Here is an 18764-nt window from a genome sequence, read left to right as displayed (position 1 = left end):
TGGAATTATCTTTACGCTTTGAGGTCAAATGTCGTCAACCGGTACTTGCAGCTTCACATACAATTAGACTGACGTTGAATGGCTCGTCTTTATGTTGATACGCCGCCTAAAGAGGGGGTGGCGTCGGTATGCGACAGCCTAACGGTGCGCCTGACGTCACATTTTGAGGTTTAACGTCATCAACGGGTTCCCGCAGCTCATCGTATAATGGGTGTAAGGTCCACTTATGAGTTAGCGGCCAGGTGCCCGGGCTGCGCGTGAGAACGCGCCGCTCTGTCTGGCGACGTAGCACTGCCGACACTGCGCTGCAGCCACCGCTAATTCGTCGCGGCGTGCGCGGGAGACGGATTGTCTGGCCCTTCGCATTCCTCAAGGATAATCCCCCATTGAGAGGGCAGACGGCGGCGCCGGATTCCAGGAACGCCTGCCGGACCCGCTGGGATTACCGGTGTCTCAATTGTTGTCGCGCCCTGGTCAGCATGACGCACTGTCGCCGTCTTTCGTTTTCGCCCCGCGGGGTCGCTCGAACTTGCTCGTCTACGAGCGTGCCGTTGACCCGAAGGTGGCGGCGCCTCAATGAATATTCCGTGGCGTGCTGAGTGACAGCTGTCTACATGTATTTGGGCACGCCCATACGCGTGTACGAACGCTACAGGGGCGTTCCCGAGAGAGTGTGATCTCGAGGTTATATAAGACCCAACTTGGCCGTTGGAAATCGTTCTTGTCTGAGCGCTGAGCTGGCAGTTCCCGGCGAGACAAGGAGTCTCGACCGTTAACGCTAGGTTGGGATTTGTGAGCCCCCTAGTCGAGGTTAAGATCGCGTCGGAGGTTAAGGGTGCAGCGCCGCACCGGGCAACTAGACGGATCTTGCGGCGAGACAGGGTCTCGGCCGTTGTTTCTCGAGCGGTTTGTGTACGCTCCGAGAGTAGGAGAGTTAGACGAAGCTGAGGAGCTCGAGTGATTTGTGCGCACTCGGAGCTAGCGTCTAGCTGAAGTTTGCAGTTTTTCTTTTTATTACTCATGTACCCAGTTTTCATACTGTAAATAGCTGTACATAAACTTCCGTTTCACTTAATCAACTTCAACGCCTTGAGTTCGTCAATTGGACCGCCGCCTCCAAGAACTTCAACACCATCACCCAGCCAGCCTCCTGCCAAATCAACCGGAGCCCGGGCGATTGGGTTCCTGATCGACACCGGACTTCGGGGAAACGATCTTCACTGGCGCAGCCGACAGGATTTGGCAGAAGAGAACACCAGGCCACAGCCAAGGGCAGCAAGCGGACGCGAGCCCGTCTTCATCGGCACCAGCCGAGCTCCGCGCGGTGTGGAGCGGCAGAGCCAAGCCAGCGCACGGGGCCAACGACGCGGCAGCCGACCACCGGAGGTGCGGGTGAGTGGGATTTCTTGCGCTTCGTTGTGGCGGTGTAGGCTGAGTCTGGGGTTGCATGGTAGTCACGCGGAGCATGCAGACGAACATGGCGGAAGGAGACGGAAATCGTCAAACACATGAGGCGCCACCTCAAGGGGGAACGGCGGCAGGAGGGGTGGTCCAAGTGGAGTCTGAAACAATAATCCTTAAACGAATGGAGTTGGAGTTTCAGGAGCGAGAGAGAAAAGAAGCGCGCGAGGCGGAGGAAAGAGCGCGAGAGGCGGCGGAGCGAGAGAGAAAAGAAGCGCGCGAGGCGGAGGAAAGAGCGCGAGAGGCGGCGGAGCGAGAGAGAAAAGAAGCGCGCGAGGCGGAGGAAAGAGCGCGAGAGGCGGCGGAGCGAGAGAGAAGAGAGGCGCGAGAATCGGAAGAACGCATGCAAAAACTGAAGCTCGAATCTGAAGAGCGGTTGCGAAGGTATGAGTTGGAGCTGGAGCGGAGAAGGCAGACGCCCTTGCGCTCGGACTCCCGCGAGCAGAAACAATGGGGCACAGACCCAGCTAGTTGTATAGCAACAGCGAAGTTGAATTGTTCCGGCCAGTGTTTGGAGGTTGTACATTGCGATGACAAAGCAAGCAGCCGTGACTCCCTACACGAGCCTAGCATTTCCGCCGATGTCGAAAGCGCGGAGATGGACATTGGGATGAGGAGCGACGAGGTAGGCGCGGCCGGTGATACCGTAGAGCGGTGTAATGAAGTGATGCTCGAACAGGACGAGCAGCCTCGCAGGCAAAGTTTGAGAATAGAGCTGCAGCGCATGAGACAGAACCCTTCGAACAGGCCCAGTTACGCGCTGACAGCAAAGTTGAATGGGGGCAGCCTGTTTTTCAATTCGAAGCCGCGCGAGGACGAGATAAGCGGCCGTGGCTGCGCACGGGAAGCGAGCGGCTCAGCCGTGAACAGCTGCATGGAAAGGGAGGCGAGCACGCGGAGTGTTCAAGCGAGCGCGTCCGGTGTAGGAGCAGAGTCAAGGGGTAGCCCCGTTGTCGCGGGTGTAGAGCCGCCAGCTGCTTTTGCACCGGATGCTGCGCTAATGCATGCTGAACTTGCTGGCACGGGCAGTACCCAAATTCTAATCGGTGGACCGGAGGAGGCTGGAGTCGCGCAGGAAAGTCTTGGGGCCCGCCGCGCTCCCAATTACGCTCGAAAGTTGCACGAGAAAGCGAACTCCGTGTCGGGCGTTCAGGAGCCCGCCCAGAAGAGAAAGGAGATAGAAGACGAGAAAGCATGTGACGAGACGGAGCGAAAAAGAGACGGAGTTAACGATACGGAGATGTCGCGTGAGTTTGGTAGTCTTGATAGTGAGAGTGTAACCGAGGAGGTTGATGGAGAACACCAAAACGCATGCGGGGAGACTGCGAAAGCAAGAATGAGAGCTCCCGAGGAGGTTGTGAAGGAGAGGGAAAAACCGTGTGAGGAGGCAGCTACAGTTGAAAGCGAGGAACGAGACGCAATGGGCGATCTCGCGAAACCGGTGGCTGAGATAGAGCTTCGTAGCTTTAGTGTTGGTTGCGGCCATTACCGAGATTCAGTCGGGAGCCGCGCTGGATGGGTTGACGCACTAAGTGCTGCGACCTGGCAGTGTGTCACAGGCCCTAGTTCTGAGTTGGGCCAGGATGAGTGCGTGCTGAAACAGCCGAAAAATGGTCTTTGTCAGGCCGCTGCTCAGAATGCACCTAGCGTGCACGAGCGGTTCTTGGTAGTGACAGGCGCTTGTGAGGTTGTGGTTGTGGGGCAGTCAGCGCGCAAGGGAAAGAATGATCCCGAGAAGGTCGTCGCGTTCGCGGGCCGCCATTACGCTCCAGCATCAACCCTGCGCTCACGCGGCCAGCGCGCAGCGTTGCCTTACGTTGGGGCATTGGAGAGGCATGGCCACTTGGCCTATGGGACAGGAAGCGAAGCCGCATTTTGTGATACCACTCCGTCTTCCCCGAAGTTGTGTTCGCCTCATGGGGCTAAATTGTCGAGACTTGCGTTGACATTGCAACGCTACGCGGTCTGGATCATCTGCAGAGGGGGCGGGAAGTACGCGAATGCACTCCCCTGCTTTAAGATTGTTGCTTGGGGAGGCTAGTATTGAATTGCCTCCGAGCCTTAACACCGCCACGACGGACGTGAACGTTCCCGTTCACCCGTCCTTTTTCGTTGGTGGTGTGTGTGTGTGTGTGTGCCGCGGTTGTGCGCGCCGAGATGCCTTGAGTGCTCGATCCGTGCACCGAATTGATCGATCCGCGCACCGAACTGAACTTTCTGTGCACCGCAAGTGAGCGAAAGCACAGCTGGACATTCTTGAAAGAACGTTATCATGCTACGCCGTCACGGAGAACATTTGCGCGCGTGCGCATAGTGGCAATGCAAACTTTATTAACGTTTTATTTTTGTTGACTGCAAAGTTGCCCGCGTTCTTTACCAGTTCTTATTCCTTTTGTTCTTGTTGTCGAGTGCCAGAATGATTGTGCGCGTTTGCGGTTATAGCGCGCATCAGTGTTATAGCTTGAGTTGTCCCGTTGTTGGTGGCGTTTACGCGCTCCGGAGACACGACCCAATTTCTTTTTACCCGCACTTAGTGTTTTAGCAATTTTCTGGTGTGTTTCCGGTTTGCTAGAGTATTCCGTCCCTGTTGAACGGCTAGTGAATAGGTTGTGTCTGTAGTTTAGGCTAGAGGGAGTTGGATCAGCTGGAGAAATAGAAGGGGGCTCATTTGTGGTTATACCTAGCTCCTTCCACGTGTTTTTTGTTTGTTTGTTTGTTTGTTAGTTTATCCCGCTGTTATTGCGGAAGGAGAGTTGAAACGAGTGGCCCTTTTAAATTCTTTTCGGATTGACTGAACCAAGAGGTCCAGTAACCCTCTTAAAGGGGGGAGTTGTAAGGTCCACTTATGAGTTAGCGGCCAGGTGCCCGGGCTGCGCGTGAGAACGCGCCGCTCTGTCTGGCGACGTAGCACTGCCGACACTGCGCTGCAGCCACCGCTAATTCGTCGCGGCGTGCGCGGGAGACGGATTGTCTGGCCCTTCGCATTCCTCAAGGATAATCCCCCATTGAGAGGGCAGACGGCGGCGCCGGATTCCAGGAACGCCTGCCGGACCCGCTGGGATTACCGGTGTCTCAATTGTTGTCGCGCCCTGGTCAGCATGACGCACTGTCGCCGTCTTTCGTTTTCGCCCCGCGGGGTCGCTCGAACTTGCTCGTCTACGAGCGTGCCGTTGACCCGAAGGTGGCGGCGCCTCAATGAATATTCCGTGGCGTGCTGAGTGACAGCTGTCTACATGTATTTGGGCACGCCCATACGCGTGTACGAACGCTACAGGGGCGTTCCCGAGAGAGTGTGATCTCGAGGTTATATAAGACCCAACTTGGCCGTTGGAAATCGTTCTTGTCTGAGCGCTGAGCTGGCAGTTCCCGGCGAGACAAGGAGTCTCGACCGTTAACGCTAGGTTGGGATTTGTGAGCCCCCTAGTCGAGGTTAAGATCGCGTCGGAGGTTAAGGGTGCAGCGCCGCACCGGGCAACTAGACGGATCTTGCGGCGAGACAGGGTCTCGGCCGTTGTTTCTCGAGCGGTTTGTGTACGCTCCGAGAGTAGGAGAGTTAGACGAAGCTGAGGAGCTCGAGTGATTTGTGCGCACTCGGAGCTAGCGTCTAGCTGAAGTTTGCAGTTTTTCTTTTTATTACTCATGTACCCAGTTTTCATACTGTAAATAGCTGTACATAAACTTCCGTTTCACTTAATCAACTTCAACGCCTTGAGTTCGTCAATTGGACCGCCGCCTCCAAGAACTTCAACACCATCACCCAGCCAGCCTCCTGCCAAATCAACCGGAGCCCGGGCGATTGGGTTCCTGATCGACACCGGACTTCGGGGAAACGATCTTCACTATGGGTATGACGATCCTTGACATATCTTTAAGCTCAACGTTGAGGTTAGCTTACGTAAAGCCTAAATGTCGGACAGTAAGCCTTGAGACGTGCTTTGAGGTCGAACATCGTCAACTGGTACCCATTGGAAAAAGTGCTCATTGTACCTAAGTCTGAGGGTCCCGGTTGAAGTGTAGAGGTAGTAGACCTCAAAGTGAAACGTTTGGCTCCTACTCCGCGATTCTTAATCTGCGGTGCACACCTAACATACTAGTCTAAGGAAGTGTTACATACCTGCGGAGTAGCACATACTCTCAATGGTGTATGGACAAATAAACTATGAACAGCGACCAGAGGTAAAAATTAAATAATACAAACACACGCAAAGGAAAAAGCATGATGATAATAAAAAGATGACACACCCGGCAATCGGCCCGAATGCTTTTGTACCCACTACATCCTAAGGGGTGGCTGGTGCCTTCGTGGTTTTCGTTATTATTCTGGAATTTTTCATTTTTAGAATATTTTGCATTTTTGTACCTACGCCAGCGAAGGATACCAACGGAATAACGAATTTGGAGCAACCGTATGAATATCTGTGGTATGGTAGGGACTTGATGCAAATTCGGGGGCGTGGCGGAAATGCTTGGTGTGATCAGGACATGTGCACGTGCCTACCCTGTACTTTGTAGGTAATACATGCTCTCCCATGAGTTTCTAATTCTGCTGAATCCTGCTCGTGAGCAAATGAGAGTTGGACGTGCAAAGCCAAACTGGTGCAAACCTTCATAACGCAGTCCAGGTACTTCATACACGAGACGTCTTCTCTTGCAACGTCCCGCTCGAAGTCTCCGTCGAAAATAAGATCGATTTCTTCAACAACCTTCTTCTGCACGTCTGGATGGAGTCCTAAGATGTAGAGCAGAAATGTGAGTCCCACCGCTGTCGTCTCATGCCCCTGAAAGTGTTCGCGCAGCTGTGTTAGAGTGTTTACATAGGCGGTAGTGTGATTGGTAATGCTTAGAAAGGAAAATAAAAAAAAGGCCTATGAAATTCAAGATGATAAAAGTCCCTTTTTTCAACTTACGGCGAATAAAAATGTGTTCACTTCTTCGATGATGTCTTCTTCAGAAAGGGTAGCGTCCTCGAGGTGATGCTTAAGGAGTACATCCAGAAAGGCTTTCGAGTATCCAGAGCTGTGTACTGGTTGATCACTTTTGTCGTTTTGACTCAGGATTTGCTTTCGTGTTCTGATGACCTTTGGTGACAAAATTACACAAGAATAAGAACAGACTTTTGCAAGAGGCTCTCAAACGAACCGTTGACAACAGATCCAGACGGAATTCATTTTCTTAATATCAGTTTTAAGCAATTAAGGGGGCCATCCAGACAAAATACAAGTTTGTTTTATTCGGAGGAATTTGTGTTCTGTAGTGCCTCCAGTGCTTGTCCAGAAGCAACCGATGCTTTATTAACTGCGTATACTTAATCAATTTAAGTTAAAATTTTTATTTTCCCGCCAAATCATGTGTTTTAACGATGTCTACAATGACATCATAAGAACAGGTCTTCAAGCTGAACTTGGTGTGGAGTGGAGACTTGTTTACCATTACTCAACCTAGATGGCGCCACCATACCTCAGCGGGCCGTTTTCTGCCTTTGGTTTGTTTTTGGCCGTATTTGTACTTGGCGTGTTTTTGTTCAGGGAGAAAATAATCGTTTTGTCAAGCATGGTGCTCGCTCGACAAATATGATCCCGTAAGACGCCGTCGCTTACGCCAATCGGCCAGTGTCGTCTGAGACAACCCGAAAGAGCCGCAGAGCTGTGCGGCTAAAACAAGCACAGTGCGCGGAGTACCAACAGCAGGACGCATTGGTACGTCTATGTTTACGTGTGCTTTCGTAACTTCCTTGTTTATCCCACCACTCTTACTGTAAAAAAAAGGTTCCCTAAATTTAAGAGCAAATAGCTCGTTCGGCAAGCTAATAAGCTCGGCCTAATTCGCGTTTGCTTTTGCCAGCCTCAGCCAATCGCAGAGGTGGTGCGTATGACATCATAAGTTCTGATGCGGGGCATGAGGTTGTGGGTCGCATGGACATTCACTTTTTTTCCCAATTATATAGCTTATTTGAGTGAAGTTTACGTTAACAACGGCGTCAGTATGATTATAACGAGGCAAGCTTTCGAATGAACCAAACTTGTGTTTTGTCTGCATGGCCCCGTTGTATGTTTTATTGCCACTTGACAAAAAATTCAGTGCCCTTCCACTCTGTGACGAAGGATGATCAGCGAAGTTGCGGTGCGTAATTTTAGAGTCGTGTTCGCGGCTAATTGTTATATCTTTTGTTTCCAGATTGTTTCGAAAAAAAAAACTGTGCTTGATTTCTCTGTCATAGGAATCGGTAAAACACGAAAGTAAAATGTGCAGCGAAATCTGCAGCTTAGCATGATTTGCGGGTAGGCGGCTGTCTTGAGGGTGTGCTTGGCGAGCGACGTCCTGCTGCCGGTTCGCTTCTGCAAAGGTGTATTGGCGTCACTTCCATGACGGATATGACGTCAGTGAAATCTCAGTGTATCCCGGCATAAAACACTTTTGTGTAAAAATGTAAAACCCGAAAACGAACAATCCTAAGTATAACGCACTCTTTTGTACTAACAGTTGCTTCCCCGCAAGCAGACCCTGTGTGCAGGAGTGCACCCTTTACATTCCGCTTGCTCCGTTGTACTGGCGTACTTCCGTGACGGATATGACGTCAGCGAAATCTTTGCGTATCCGGGAATAAACAGTTTCGTGTTGAAAAATAGTTACAGCTGTGTTCTGTAACCATACTCCCTCCGTAGATGACAATGTATTGACAGCTGACAGTAATGCTGTAACGTTTACAACTTCACTGTGAACTAACTAATTAGGATAAGTAAATGAAGCTCGGCGCTATGATAGAATCCTCTTAGTGTGTAACTGTCATATAATTTGTTCCAGGATACTGTCGACAACCCAAAAGTTAGAGGCATTTTCTCCCTCCCTCCGTAGATGGCCATTCTTCACAGTGCAACTCAGAATGTGGGAATAACGGCTTTGCAACACGAAGCTTAGGCTGATTTTCTTAAAGTAGGCTCTAACTCTACAAAATATGGTCACATTGTTCGCAGGGAACAGCAGAGCCTTCAAAAAGGCAAGAAAAATGATATTTAACTGCCGTACAAAACAATGTGTCACAATAATTAAGAAGCAAGCCGTCGGAAAAGGAAGGGCAACATCTTAAATTATAGTTTTTGCTTTTATAACTTCATTTGCTGGTGATATTGGCTGGAAGTAGTTCCCGCCTCTTAGTACCTAACGCAGCATCTGAGAGCTGGCTATGACCACAATGTACTTCATAACCCCCCACCAAACAAAAAATGATATGGCGTGTCTGCTTGCTTCGCTGCAAATGCCGTCGACAGGCGATACCCTTTTCCTTCTCGGCCATTCCTCACAGTCTCCTCCGCTGCTGCTCCTCCCGTGATAAGTGAAATGAAATCTTGCTGAATTCTATTTCCCCACATTCGCACTGCTGTCGCTAATCTGTTCTGACCTTTTCTTTCTGTTTTTCTCGAAACAACTCGAGCTCGAGATCCAGCGCTTTCGCTTCAGTGCTTGCTTTTAGCTCGCCAGTCTTCACCACCAATTGACGCAATGTTTGTTTTCATTTGGTATCGTAAACATCAATGAACTCCAATGTGAATTCTTAATTAATATACCGCCGTACTGTCAGTTATGTTCTTACATACAGTTGACTCCCGTAAGAGGAACTCGAAGGAACTGTGAAATGTTTTTCTTATTATAAGAAATTGTTCTTAAACGGAGTTTTTTTTGCATTGTGATGTTACAAGACAGCAAAGTGTTGTTCGTCTTAACCATGCAATTCGTCTTAACCGAGTTCGTCTTAACCGGAGTCTACAGTATTTTTTAAAATATTTCTGGTGTTTACTTTGGGCTGAAGAATAGAGACATAGATGAGCCGTGCCATTATTTTTACTTGTTTGGAACAGTCTGACATATATATACTTGGAGTTTAAGCATCAAGCAACTGTTTTTTTCTGGCCTGAGGGTTGAATAAAAAGACATGCATGCACGCATACATACATACATGCATACTTACATACATACATACATACATACATAAATACATACATACATACATACATACATACATGCATACATACATACATACATACATACATACATACATACATACATACATACATACATACATACATACATACATACATACATACATACATACATACATACATACATACATACATACATACATACATACATACATACATACATACATACTTAAGTTCAGCCACACAGACAGGCAGACAGACCAAAATACTTCGCATTTATGTAGCCCAAGAAAGAAGACCGTCTGCCAGGACGAGCTACTGAGTTTTACACCTGAGAGTACCAGGCCCTTAACGAAGGCATATTGAAGTTTCTCATCTCGATTAGGCTAAGTATAGCTCATAGAAACTCCAGCAAACGTGTGTGTGTCTTACTTCGTTAAAAATGCATCCCGCCGATTCTGCTCAGAAGTTTGCGGCATCTGGTTTCGCTGGGAATAGCTTGAGCCACAACGCCCACGGAATTTTTTTAGCTTGGTAATTTCTTCATTCCAAACATATAATGGGTGTTGAAGGAGCAAGCTAACCGGGAATTGTCATGGTGCTGTTAAGGTTCTGTCTTAGTTTTGATTTTCCTCTGGCATCATTTTTGAAAATGCGTTTGTTAGTATTAGCACCGATAAGTGCTTAGTCATTTCATTTCACCACTCTCTGCCAACCTTAAATTCCAAAGTCCTGAAAACTCACCTTCATGACAAAACTGTTGAGATCCTTGGCAGCTCTAGCAAATGCTCTTTTCTGGCTTGAGAGGTTGTATGTGGGGTTCCACCACAACCACGGCTTACTTAGTCTTTCCATTCCAATGTTCAACAACCTGCGAAATCGTGCAACGGCGTCGATTTGAACGAGACCCTAATCGTCAAGGTTATTTTATTTCTATCTGACCATACTTACGTATGCAAGTTCTTCACGTATCCATGCCGAGTCGTGCCTTGCGACCCCAACTGTATACCCATGGCTGATTCTAAAAGGAAGAAATAAACGTAGTTACACGCAGTCGAAACTTTGGGCACTGTTGTCTTATAGGGATCTGCCAGATCCTTACAAGTCAGAGTGGCGCGCATTCCACTTTATCAGCCGAATCTTCCCGCTATCCACATTGCACAAGTATTTCGCATGCAAGCTTCGTGGATGCAGGTTGCATGTCCTCAATCGTAGATGCGACGCTGGCGATGGTCCCACCTCCCGATATCACCACAGTGGTGGTTCTGCGTTGTCCCAACACGCCTGAAGGGTCATTAATTGCTTTCAAAACAGTGAAGTAGGCGAAAAGCGAAGTCCAGCCAACGATATGACTCGAATAATGCGCTTGTGCGATTTTGTTTTGTTACATTTTGTGCCACCTCAAATTTACTGCACAGATCATCTTTTAGAATCCAGCGGAATGCCGACTGTCGTTATTCGTTGATCTATCATTTTCGAAGCTATTAGGGTGCATTACGGTGAGGCTGGCTCAAGGCAGTATCGGAGAGTGTGGTGCAAAAAAAAATGGCAAAATTTACTCGGCAATTTATTGGCATTTATCTTTGCTTGGAAGTGCTCTTGATTCTGCCCTACAGTTAAGTTCAAACCGCAATTTATGGCGCGCCTCACATGTAAGCGCACATAGGAGGAAATATTGAGTCTTGTCTAAAAGGTCGCCCGGCCCAATTTTGCTGATATGTAAAAAATAATTACAGCAACAACTCGGAATTTTTCTTCTTGGTGCTCTGTGTCCGTAGGTGCCCCTGTGATACTAAAATCTGCATAGTACTCTTAACTACGAAGTGACTTTGCAATGTAACTAAGCCCGAGAGAGTTTGAAATCCTTGTAGCGGATTTGTCCCCTTCTTTTACCGGGAACCAGTGATGATTCTATGTATGAGGGGCCTTGTTGCGTCTTCCCAACTGCCGCTACTGTTACTGGATCGAAAATTTTATGCAGCGATTCGCGAAATAGAAGGTAAAGTCTAGCACCCAGGCAACACGCTATGCTTGGTCTTGAAGTTATCCGTTGATGTTTCACCTTCACTTATCACCAGTATAATAATTCACGGGATTAAAACTGGGGAAAATCCTGCTGGTTGGAGCTCTGAAAATGCCGTGTTTAAACTTACGGTTTTGTCACCTGCAAATAGCTAGCGACCTGTTCTTTCAATCCCTTCGTTTCTTTAAATTGTAAATGAGGTTTTACATGACGTGTGCCCTAATTGTCCACTAAGAGGGTGACCGCTAATCAGCAGGGTTTTCTGAAGGGACGATAGGCTGCGGCTGACCTATGTACTTCGCTTAAGGGGGGCCTGTGCCAAAAAATGGTGGCCATGTTGGTACTATTTATTTTCATATGACCCAAGCGTCGATAAAGTGAACCATGCTAGTCTCTGAAAATGATGGTTCTTTTGAGGACCCTCTCCGAACACGTACCCGCGGTCTCCCTCACCAAAACGCGCGCGAATGACCAAACATAAAAATTAAAGGATAAAAATAGGCAAACGGCAAAGTCAACCATAAGATTTGATCTAAAAAAAACATGACTGCCGCTGGGATATTACGCAATAAAAATTGCAATTTGCAGTGCGGGATGTCAGAGCATAGACTATTTTTTTTAATCCAGTCACATTTGCTTCCCTGGGCGCCGTGAGTACTCGGTCAGGTCACGTGCATCGTGGTGAGACTGATCCAATGATGTGGTTTTGCAGTGCACGACAACAGTATGCAAAGTTGATACAAAGTGATCTCTTTAATCGTACTAATGTAGCGCTGGTATCGGCGTCCCTTTCGGGTATCTGTTTCTTTAGCGGGAGCCCAACAAAGAAGTAATATTGGCCTGTTGTTAATTTTGCCATTTTTAAATGACCTTTTTGATTGCGTGAATTACTGAAAATTGCCTCTCATTCTGATGACATTCTGGCAATATCAAGACTCATCATAAAAAAGAACTCCAGGTGAATGCTACTTGCTGAAGCAAGCGGTTTGACGTCTCAAATTGGTGAGCGTGAAGCGTGCTTCTCTCGAACGCACAGGAAAGAAGGGTGGCGTCCTTTTTCAGAAAAAAAAAACAAGCAGTAAGGTGTCAGGACAAGTTGAACAGTGTTCCTATTTTTCCGGTTAATGTAATCGGCCCTCTTCGTTTGCATACAGATGCAGTATGCCGCAGTATGCACACAGAGGTGACTACCGGATATTCTTTTAACTTACGGAGACTGCTGACGTGAATACAAAAGACTTTGCGTGTCCAGAATTTTTCATTGTTGTTTCGTTGAAAATTAGTTTGCCTGTGCTGTACAGAACAGTGCCTCTGGAAATAGTGGAGTGCTTTTTTAAGGGATGCCAAAATACTTTGGCGCTTTTTCTATGATTGGTACATCGGTAGGAGTATACGCCAGTCTCTGAAGGGGCTTTTCATGTCATTTTTTGAAGGCCGCTGTTTTGAAAGAGAGATTACTATTTGTTGGTTGTTTCTACATGAGACTTCATGGGAGTTCATTGAGTGCCGTTAATCTACATGGTGGTCTAGACCACGTAAATCTCGTCTTCTTTCATGTACCAGGGAGGGGAATTTGTCTGCCCTTGTAGAGTCTTCAAAGGCTGTTTCACGCAAATGTACAGGATGACATATAAGAGCCCTTGGTATTTTTTGTTCTAATGAGTGTGATTTTTGTTTGTCTCTTTAGTGCATTGCTTAACTCGCATTTTGTGTGTTAGTTCGGTTAGTTAACATGTAAAATTTTATTATAGTTGACATCTATATAAATGTTAAGTCTATACATCAAAACCCTTTTTGTACATTTGCTTGCTGCACCACCGCCTTCTGTATTTTTTCAATGCCAAACGCATCAGCCCCGAGCAGCCAACGAAGCCCTTTCCTTCTACTCCGGACACTATATCGCAATTGACAGCCTTCCAACCTCTCTAGTCACGTGACTGGTTAATATCGGGGTGGCGCGTGGTGGAAAGCGGCAACGTTGGCGAGATATGCCCCGTCGCGGCGTTGATTTTTCTATCGCAGGCCAGAGCGCCGCTACTTCGGCAATCTGGAACATCGGTTGCCTTGGCAACCAGACACAAGCCGCTCTGGAATTCAGTTACGGTCGGGTGATTCCGATTAAGCTCGGGGCCCCACCTCCCAACGTGTGGGCGAAACGGGCGTCCCGCTAACTCCCAATGTGAAGCGGGCGATGCGTTTGGCATTTAAAAAATACAGGAGGCGATGGTTGTACTCTGTGAAAAGCCCCCCCCCCCCCCCCCCCCATGTGTTTATTCGCTGTACTCTTCGCGCTACAAGAAGGCCTCGTGCTTTCTTCGGGTATGTCTAAAATACCTTGATGTGTATTAAATAAAATAAAACAGGTCAAATGTGTCGTTTTAAAGCGTCGCTCCAAGCGCTTGTATTGCGGGTATAACGGCAATTGCGCCGCGCTGCCACTGGCCAAACCGAAGCTGGTTGTCACACAAATGCAATGCGCCGCCTGCAGGGTTAGTGTTTGCCTTCTTACAAGCTCACTCTCGGAGGCTTGGCGGCGACTTTGCCGCTTTATCAGTGCCCGTAGCCAGCGCCCCCGGTGTGTACTAGACAAGTTGCGCCACCTCTTCAGGTATTCTGTAAGTATTCCTCTGTTGCTGATTCTTCAGCAGAAACTCTAATATAAAGGTACGAAATCTCACTTAAAAGGAAACTACCCGTGGTACAGCTACCAATCGGGAATTTGACCTGGTCAGCCCTGGTCAGCGGAAAGCCAAGGGCATCTGACAGTTTGAAAGGCGACCTCACTAAAAAAAAAAAAAAAAAAATTCACCGCATTCGCGCGCACATGGTTGTGGGCAGGTCTCGGCAGTTTAAGGATCTTTAAGAATCTTAGGGCCTCGTGCACAAGTGATTGCTTTTTGTTCTCTTTCAGAACAACAAAAAAGGAACCCCGCTGTGCCTTCACGACAGTTGGTTTCCTCCTCTCTAGAAGCCAGTGCTCTAGTACGCAAAGTTACATTCAGCCTTTGGATAAGTCAAGCTTTGGAATTTGTTTGCACTGCCATTGATCAAAATAAACTTGCATTTACACTCTAAGGCTCACCCTGTTTCAGCTTCACCGCAATGCAATCAAGGAGGAGGAGGAGGAATAAACGTGTATCTGAAGCTGTCAGCCCTGGGGAAGAGTCCTCATTCCAGGACCCCTTGAGTCCGTCCGGCTTCTTGAGCTCGCTGCACCAGCCAAAGCTGGTCGTCAGGGTCCGAGCTGGACAGTGCTCTCTCCCAGTGCTCAGGGGAGGGGAAAGGCAGGGGGGGTAGGTGGGGGTTCTTATCACAGCCCCAAATGATATGGTAGAGGGTGCCCGGAGCCTCGCAGAAGCGGCATTGCGAGGAGTACAGGGTGGGGGCCAGAATGTGGGCTCTAGTGGGGTGGGGAAATGTGTTTGTCTGAATGCCTCGGAGGTGGCGCTCTTGTTCTTTGGTGAGGCTTTTGTGCGCAGGAGGATATAGCATTCGTTCCAGACGGTAATGCTGAGTGACTTCGTGGAACGACAACAGAGGGGAGACCTGCCACTGCTCGCCGAACTCCTGGCTTGCCCGGTGGGTCAACTCTCGGGCATGCTGATGGGCAGCTTCGTTGCCAGACACGGCGGAGTGGGCTGGAGCCCAAATAATCCGTACGGGATGTCGAGGAGGATGCTCGAGTAGAATTTTTCGGGCAGGTCGGGATATGAAACCGCTGGAGAAGGTTCTACAGGCTTGTTGGCTGTCTGTGATGATTATTTCTGCCGAAGTTTGTGCAATCGCTAGGGAGATGGCCGCTTCCTCCGCCTGCAGAGAGTGGATGGTGGGAATTGATACGCATGTAACGAGGTTTTCGGTAGTAGAAACCACAGCGGTCATAGCTCTTCGCCCGGGATATGAAGCGGCGTCTGTATAGACTGTGGCAGAGTTTCGGCCGTATTGATTAAGAATAGCTTTCGCTCTGGCTTCCCTACGAGCCTCGTGATGTGTCGGATGCATGTTGCGTGGTAGTGGGGCCACATCAATGAACTTGCGAACCTCATCGGGAAGCTGAGGCGAATCCGCCTGCGGGTGTTGCAGAGGAGAGCGCAGGTGTAGTTGAGATAGAATGGCTCTACCGGTAGGGGTAGAGCTCAGGCGTAAGAGTTGGCTCAAATTCTGGGCTTCCAATAATTCATCTAAGGTATTGTGGACTCCCAACCGCCAAAGTTTCTGCGTTGAGGTGGTAACAGGCAGTCCTAATGCTAGTTTGTACGCCTTGCGTATCAGAGCTTCCACCTTGTCCTTTTCGGTCTTGGAGAGTATGGCGTAGGGGAGGGAGTAAGTGACCCTAGACACGACGAAAGCTTGAACCAGCCTGAGTATATCCTCCTCTCGCATACCCCTCGTCTTGGTACTAATCCTGCGGATCATGTGCGATACTTGCTCTGTGGTGTTCTTAAGTCTATTGAGCAGTTGGGTGTTCGAGCGATCCGCTTGGAAAAGCATGCCTAAAATTCTGACCTGTGGAGTCAGAACAATTACATGGCCGTCCATGTGCAGGGAGATGGTTGGCGACCCAGGAGAGAGTTTCTTCCTTGCTGAGACGATCAGCAGCTCCGATTTCTGCGGCGAGCATTCTAGGCCACACTGCCGTGCATATTGAATGACTATGTCAGCCGCCTGCTGTAGATTGTTCTCCATGTCCCCTACTGATCCATTAATGGTCCATATGGTAATATCATCCGCATATAATCCATGGCGTATGCCTGGTACGGCAGCCAGGAGCGGAGGGAGACCAATCAGGGCTATGTTAAATAGCAAGGGGGACAGAACGGCACCCTGGGGTGTGCCCTTGTTGCCGAGGGAAACGGGATCTGATTTCAGGTCACCCACCTTGAGAATAGCTTTTCGGCCTTCGAGGAAGTCTCGAACGTAGGTGTAGGTACGTTGCCCGCAGTTTAGGCCGTTTAGTTGTTTCAGTATGGCTGTGTGGCTGACATCGAATGCCCCTTTTAAATCTAGCCTCCCGGGACCACCCAAATGCAATCAAGGAGCAATCCAAGGTACCTAGGCTCACCCTGTTTCAGCTTCACCGCAACGCAATCAAGGAGCAATCCAAGGTACCTACAGCGCAAAATTTGCGAATGACAGCAACGTGCCCATTGCAGCAATGTGCCCATTACACTAAAAAAAATGACCTGCGGCGTGGCTTGCCCAGAACGCCATGCTTGCATTGCTTGATGCCACTGGGCATACCTAACCGTTCGAGTGAAATCGTATGCTCGGCATCCTCCTTTACGAAATGTTAGTGTTGGCGGCATAGATTGGTTAATCGAGTTTATTGTAAGGAAGCTGAGCCACAGACTTTTCTGAGAGTGCAGGTAATAAAAGTTTCCCCACGTTTCCTTTGCAGCAATGGACAAGAATGGCCAAAACACCGCGTCTAATTGAGAAGAGTTCACGAATAACCAAGCGAGGCATACTATTAGGCTCAAAGATGGGATGCACGCTGTGACATCGTGGAACACAAAACGTCATGCTAGGATTGCGAACTGTCACATCGCAGACGAAGTTTCTAGGGCTAGATGATATCCTAGGCAACATCATTGGACTACTTTGCCCTATTGACCACCCTCAGTGGTTATTAAAGCGTGTTGTGTAAGCTGCACCCACGGGCATTTTAATCACGAAAGTCTGCTTATTTATTTATTTATTTATTTATTTATTTATTTATTTATTTATTTATTTATTTATTTATTTATTTATTTATTTATTTATTTATTTATTTATTTATTTATTTATTTATTTATTTATTTATTTTCCAAGGGAGAAAACTGACGAGTAACGTGACGTGGTCCGGCGTGGCACTGCTTCGAAAAATTGTGATGAGCCAACGACATCACGCAAAAAATACCTAATTCATTGCTTAAAGGTCCTTCGAACACTTTTAAACTTTTTAATACACCTTAAACGTTCTTAGTACGCGGTGAGTACGCTTGACCACGAAGCAACCGTGCCTAATATCACTGATCTGCGACACTCAAATGGTTCACTCAAAATACTTTCCTTCTGTAACTGGTATTCTTCGAAGTGTGGGAATTTTGTTTGGTGATGTTATGTCACTAAAGCAATATCGAGGCTATTGGCCGGCTTCCTTTCAGTTTTAAACGTAAAATTGTTTAAAAAATCCCAACAAAAGCAAAGCATAATAAAAATAGAATTTCCAGTGGCGAGAAAATGCCAGTGTACTGGCGATTACTGCAGCTTCTGCAGTGCTCGCGGGTAGGGGAATGCATCGCGCTGTAGGACCCTAATTATCACAGTTCTTTTTAGATTTATTGGATAGAATAACGTTCTTTTTTTCCCGTAACTGATGTATTTTCCCCTGTGGTAACTGATTACTCAATGGACAGCGTTCCGGCAAAGCCTAGCGAGGAGGCTTTTAAAAGGGCAGAATTAAGTCCACTAGGAGCCCTAATACTTAAAGTCTGTTACCTTCACGGCCGGCATGGCCCTAGTGCTAGGTAAATTTCCGCGACGCATAAATATCCCAAGTAGATTACCTCGTCAGCAGCATTGAGTGAGTGGCTTTTATACTGGTTATAAATACTGTGTACAACGCAGAGAATTTCGAATCGTTGCTCCTACACTATGCAGAACACCGAGGGCACGATTTAGCACTACACGCTTGACCGACCAATCGCCGAGACCTAACGACAAAGTAGGTCAACTGCAGGCCAAACACACAATCTGATGCGACGAATTCGGTTGCATTCTGCCACCACGCAATGCAAGCACAATGACTGACATTGCGTGAATACACAGCGTAGGTCACATTTTTCAAACCAAATTATGCATTGAGCCTTCCAAGTACGCATTTCTTGTTTTCTTTAAAACAAGTACTGGGGACTGCCGAACATTAAATGTGCGGAAAATCTGCCCTAGACAATACTTTTATTTCAGTCAGGGAGGCTGTGACAGCTGTGTCTGCTGAGCGTACTTTACTGGTGCGAAAAAAAAATTGATTTATGTTCCAAATCTCCGCTTCTCCCTTTCAGCGCAGTTTGCTTTCCTGAAGTTTTGTTGCATCGAACCTGGACCATGGTCTCAATACATTGGGAAACTGGTGAATATGGAGGCCAAAATATTTTTACTTGAGTATTTATGTATTCCATTTTTGAGGGAACTTCAAATTTCAGTAAAGGACTATCCAAAATGTCATTGAAACGAAGTAGTAGTATCGCATTTTTGTTATGCACTTGTATGTGTTAAGAAAACTTCCCAACGACTACATGTTACGACAACAACTTGTTCGTTATATGTAGTGTTACCTGAGCTCGGAATAAGTGCAGCATGTTTAT

General features: G+C 47.9%; 1 protein-coding gene across 2 annotated transcripts in view; it reads right to left on the bottom strand.

Moving 5' to 3' along the window:
• Positions 1-18764, bottom strand: part of LOC144151789 (cytochrome P450 4V2-like) — a 64188-nt gene that overhangs the window by 17699 nt on the left and 27725 nt on the right. For both annotated transcript variants that reach the window (XM_077682927.1, XM_077682933.1), the window contains exons 5-8: positions 10347-10416; positions 10140-10266; positions 6369-6539; positions 6066-6239 (exon numbers count right to left, since the gene is read on the bottom strand). In XM_077682927.1, coding sequence (XP_077539053.1) covers positions 6066-6239; positions 6369-6539; positions 10140-10266; positions 10347-10416 — 542 coding nt within the window. The remainder of the gene's footprint in view (positions 1-6065; positions 6240-6368; positions 6540-10139; positions 10267-10346; positions 10417-18764) is intronic.

This window comes from Haemaphysalis longicornis, unplaced genomic scaffold, assembly GCF_048455015.1.
Source record: "Haemaphysalis longicornis isolate Haplotype H1 unplaced genomic scaffold, Haemaphysalis longicornis Haplotype H1 scaffold_1, whole genome shotgun sequence".
Lineage (NCBI taxonomy): Eukaryota > Metazoa > Arthropoda > Arachnida > Ixodida > Ixodidae > Haemaphysalis > Haemaphysalis longicornis.
The sequence above is the reverse complement of the archived record's forward strand: the minus strand, read 5'-3'. Positions and strand labels throughout refer to the sequence as shown.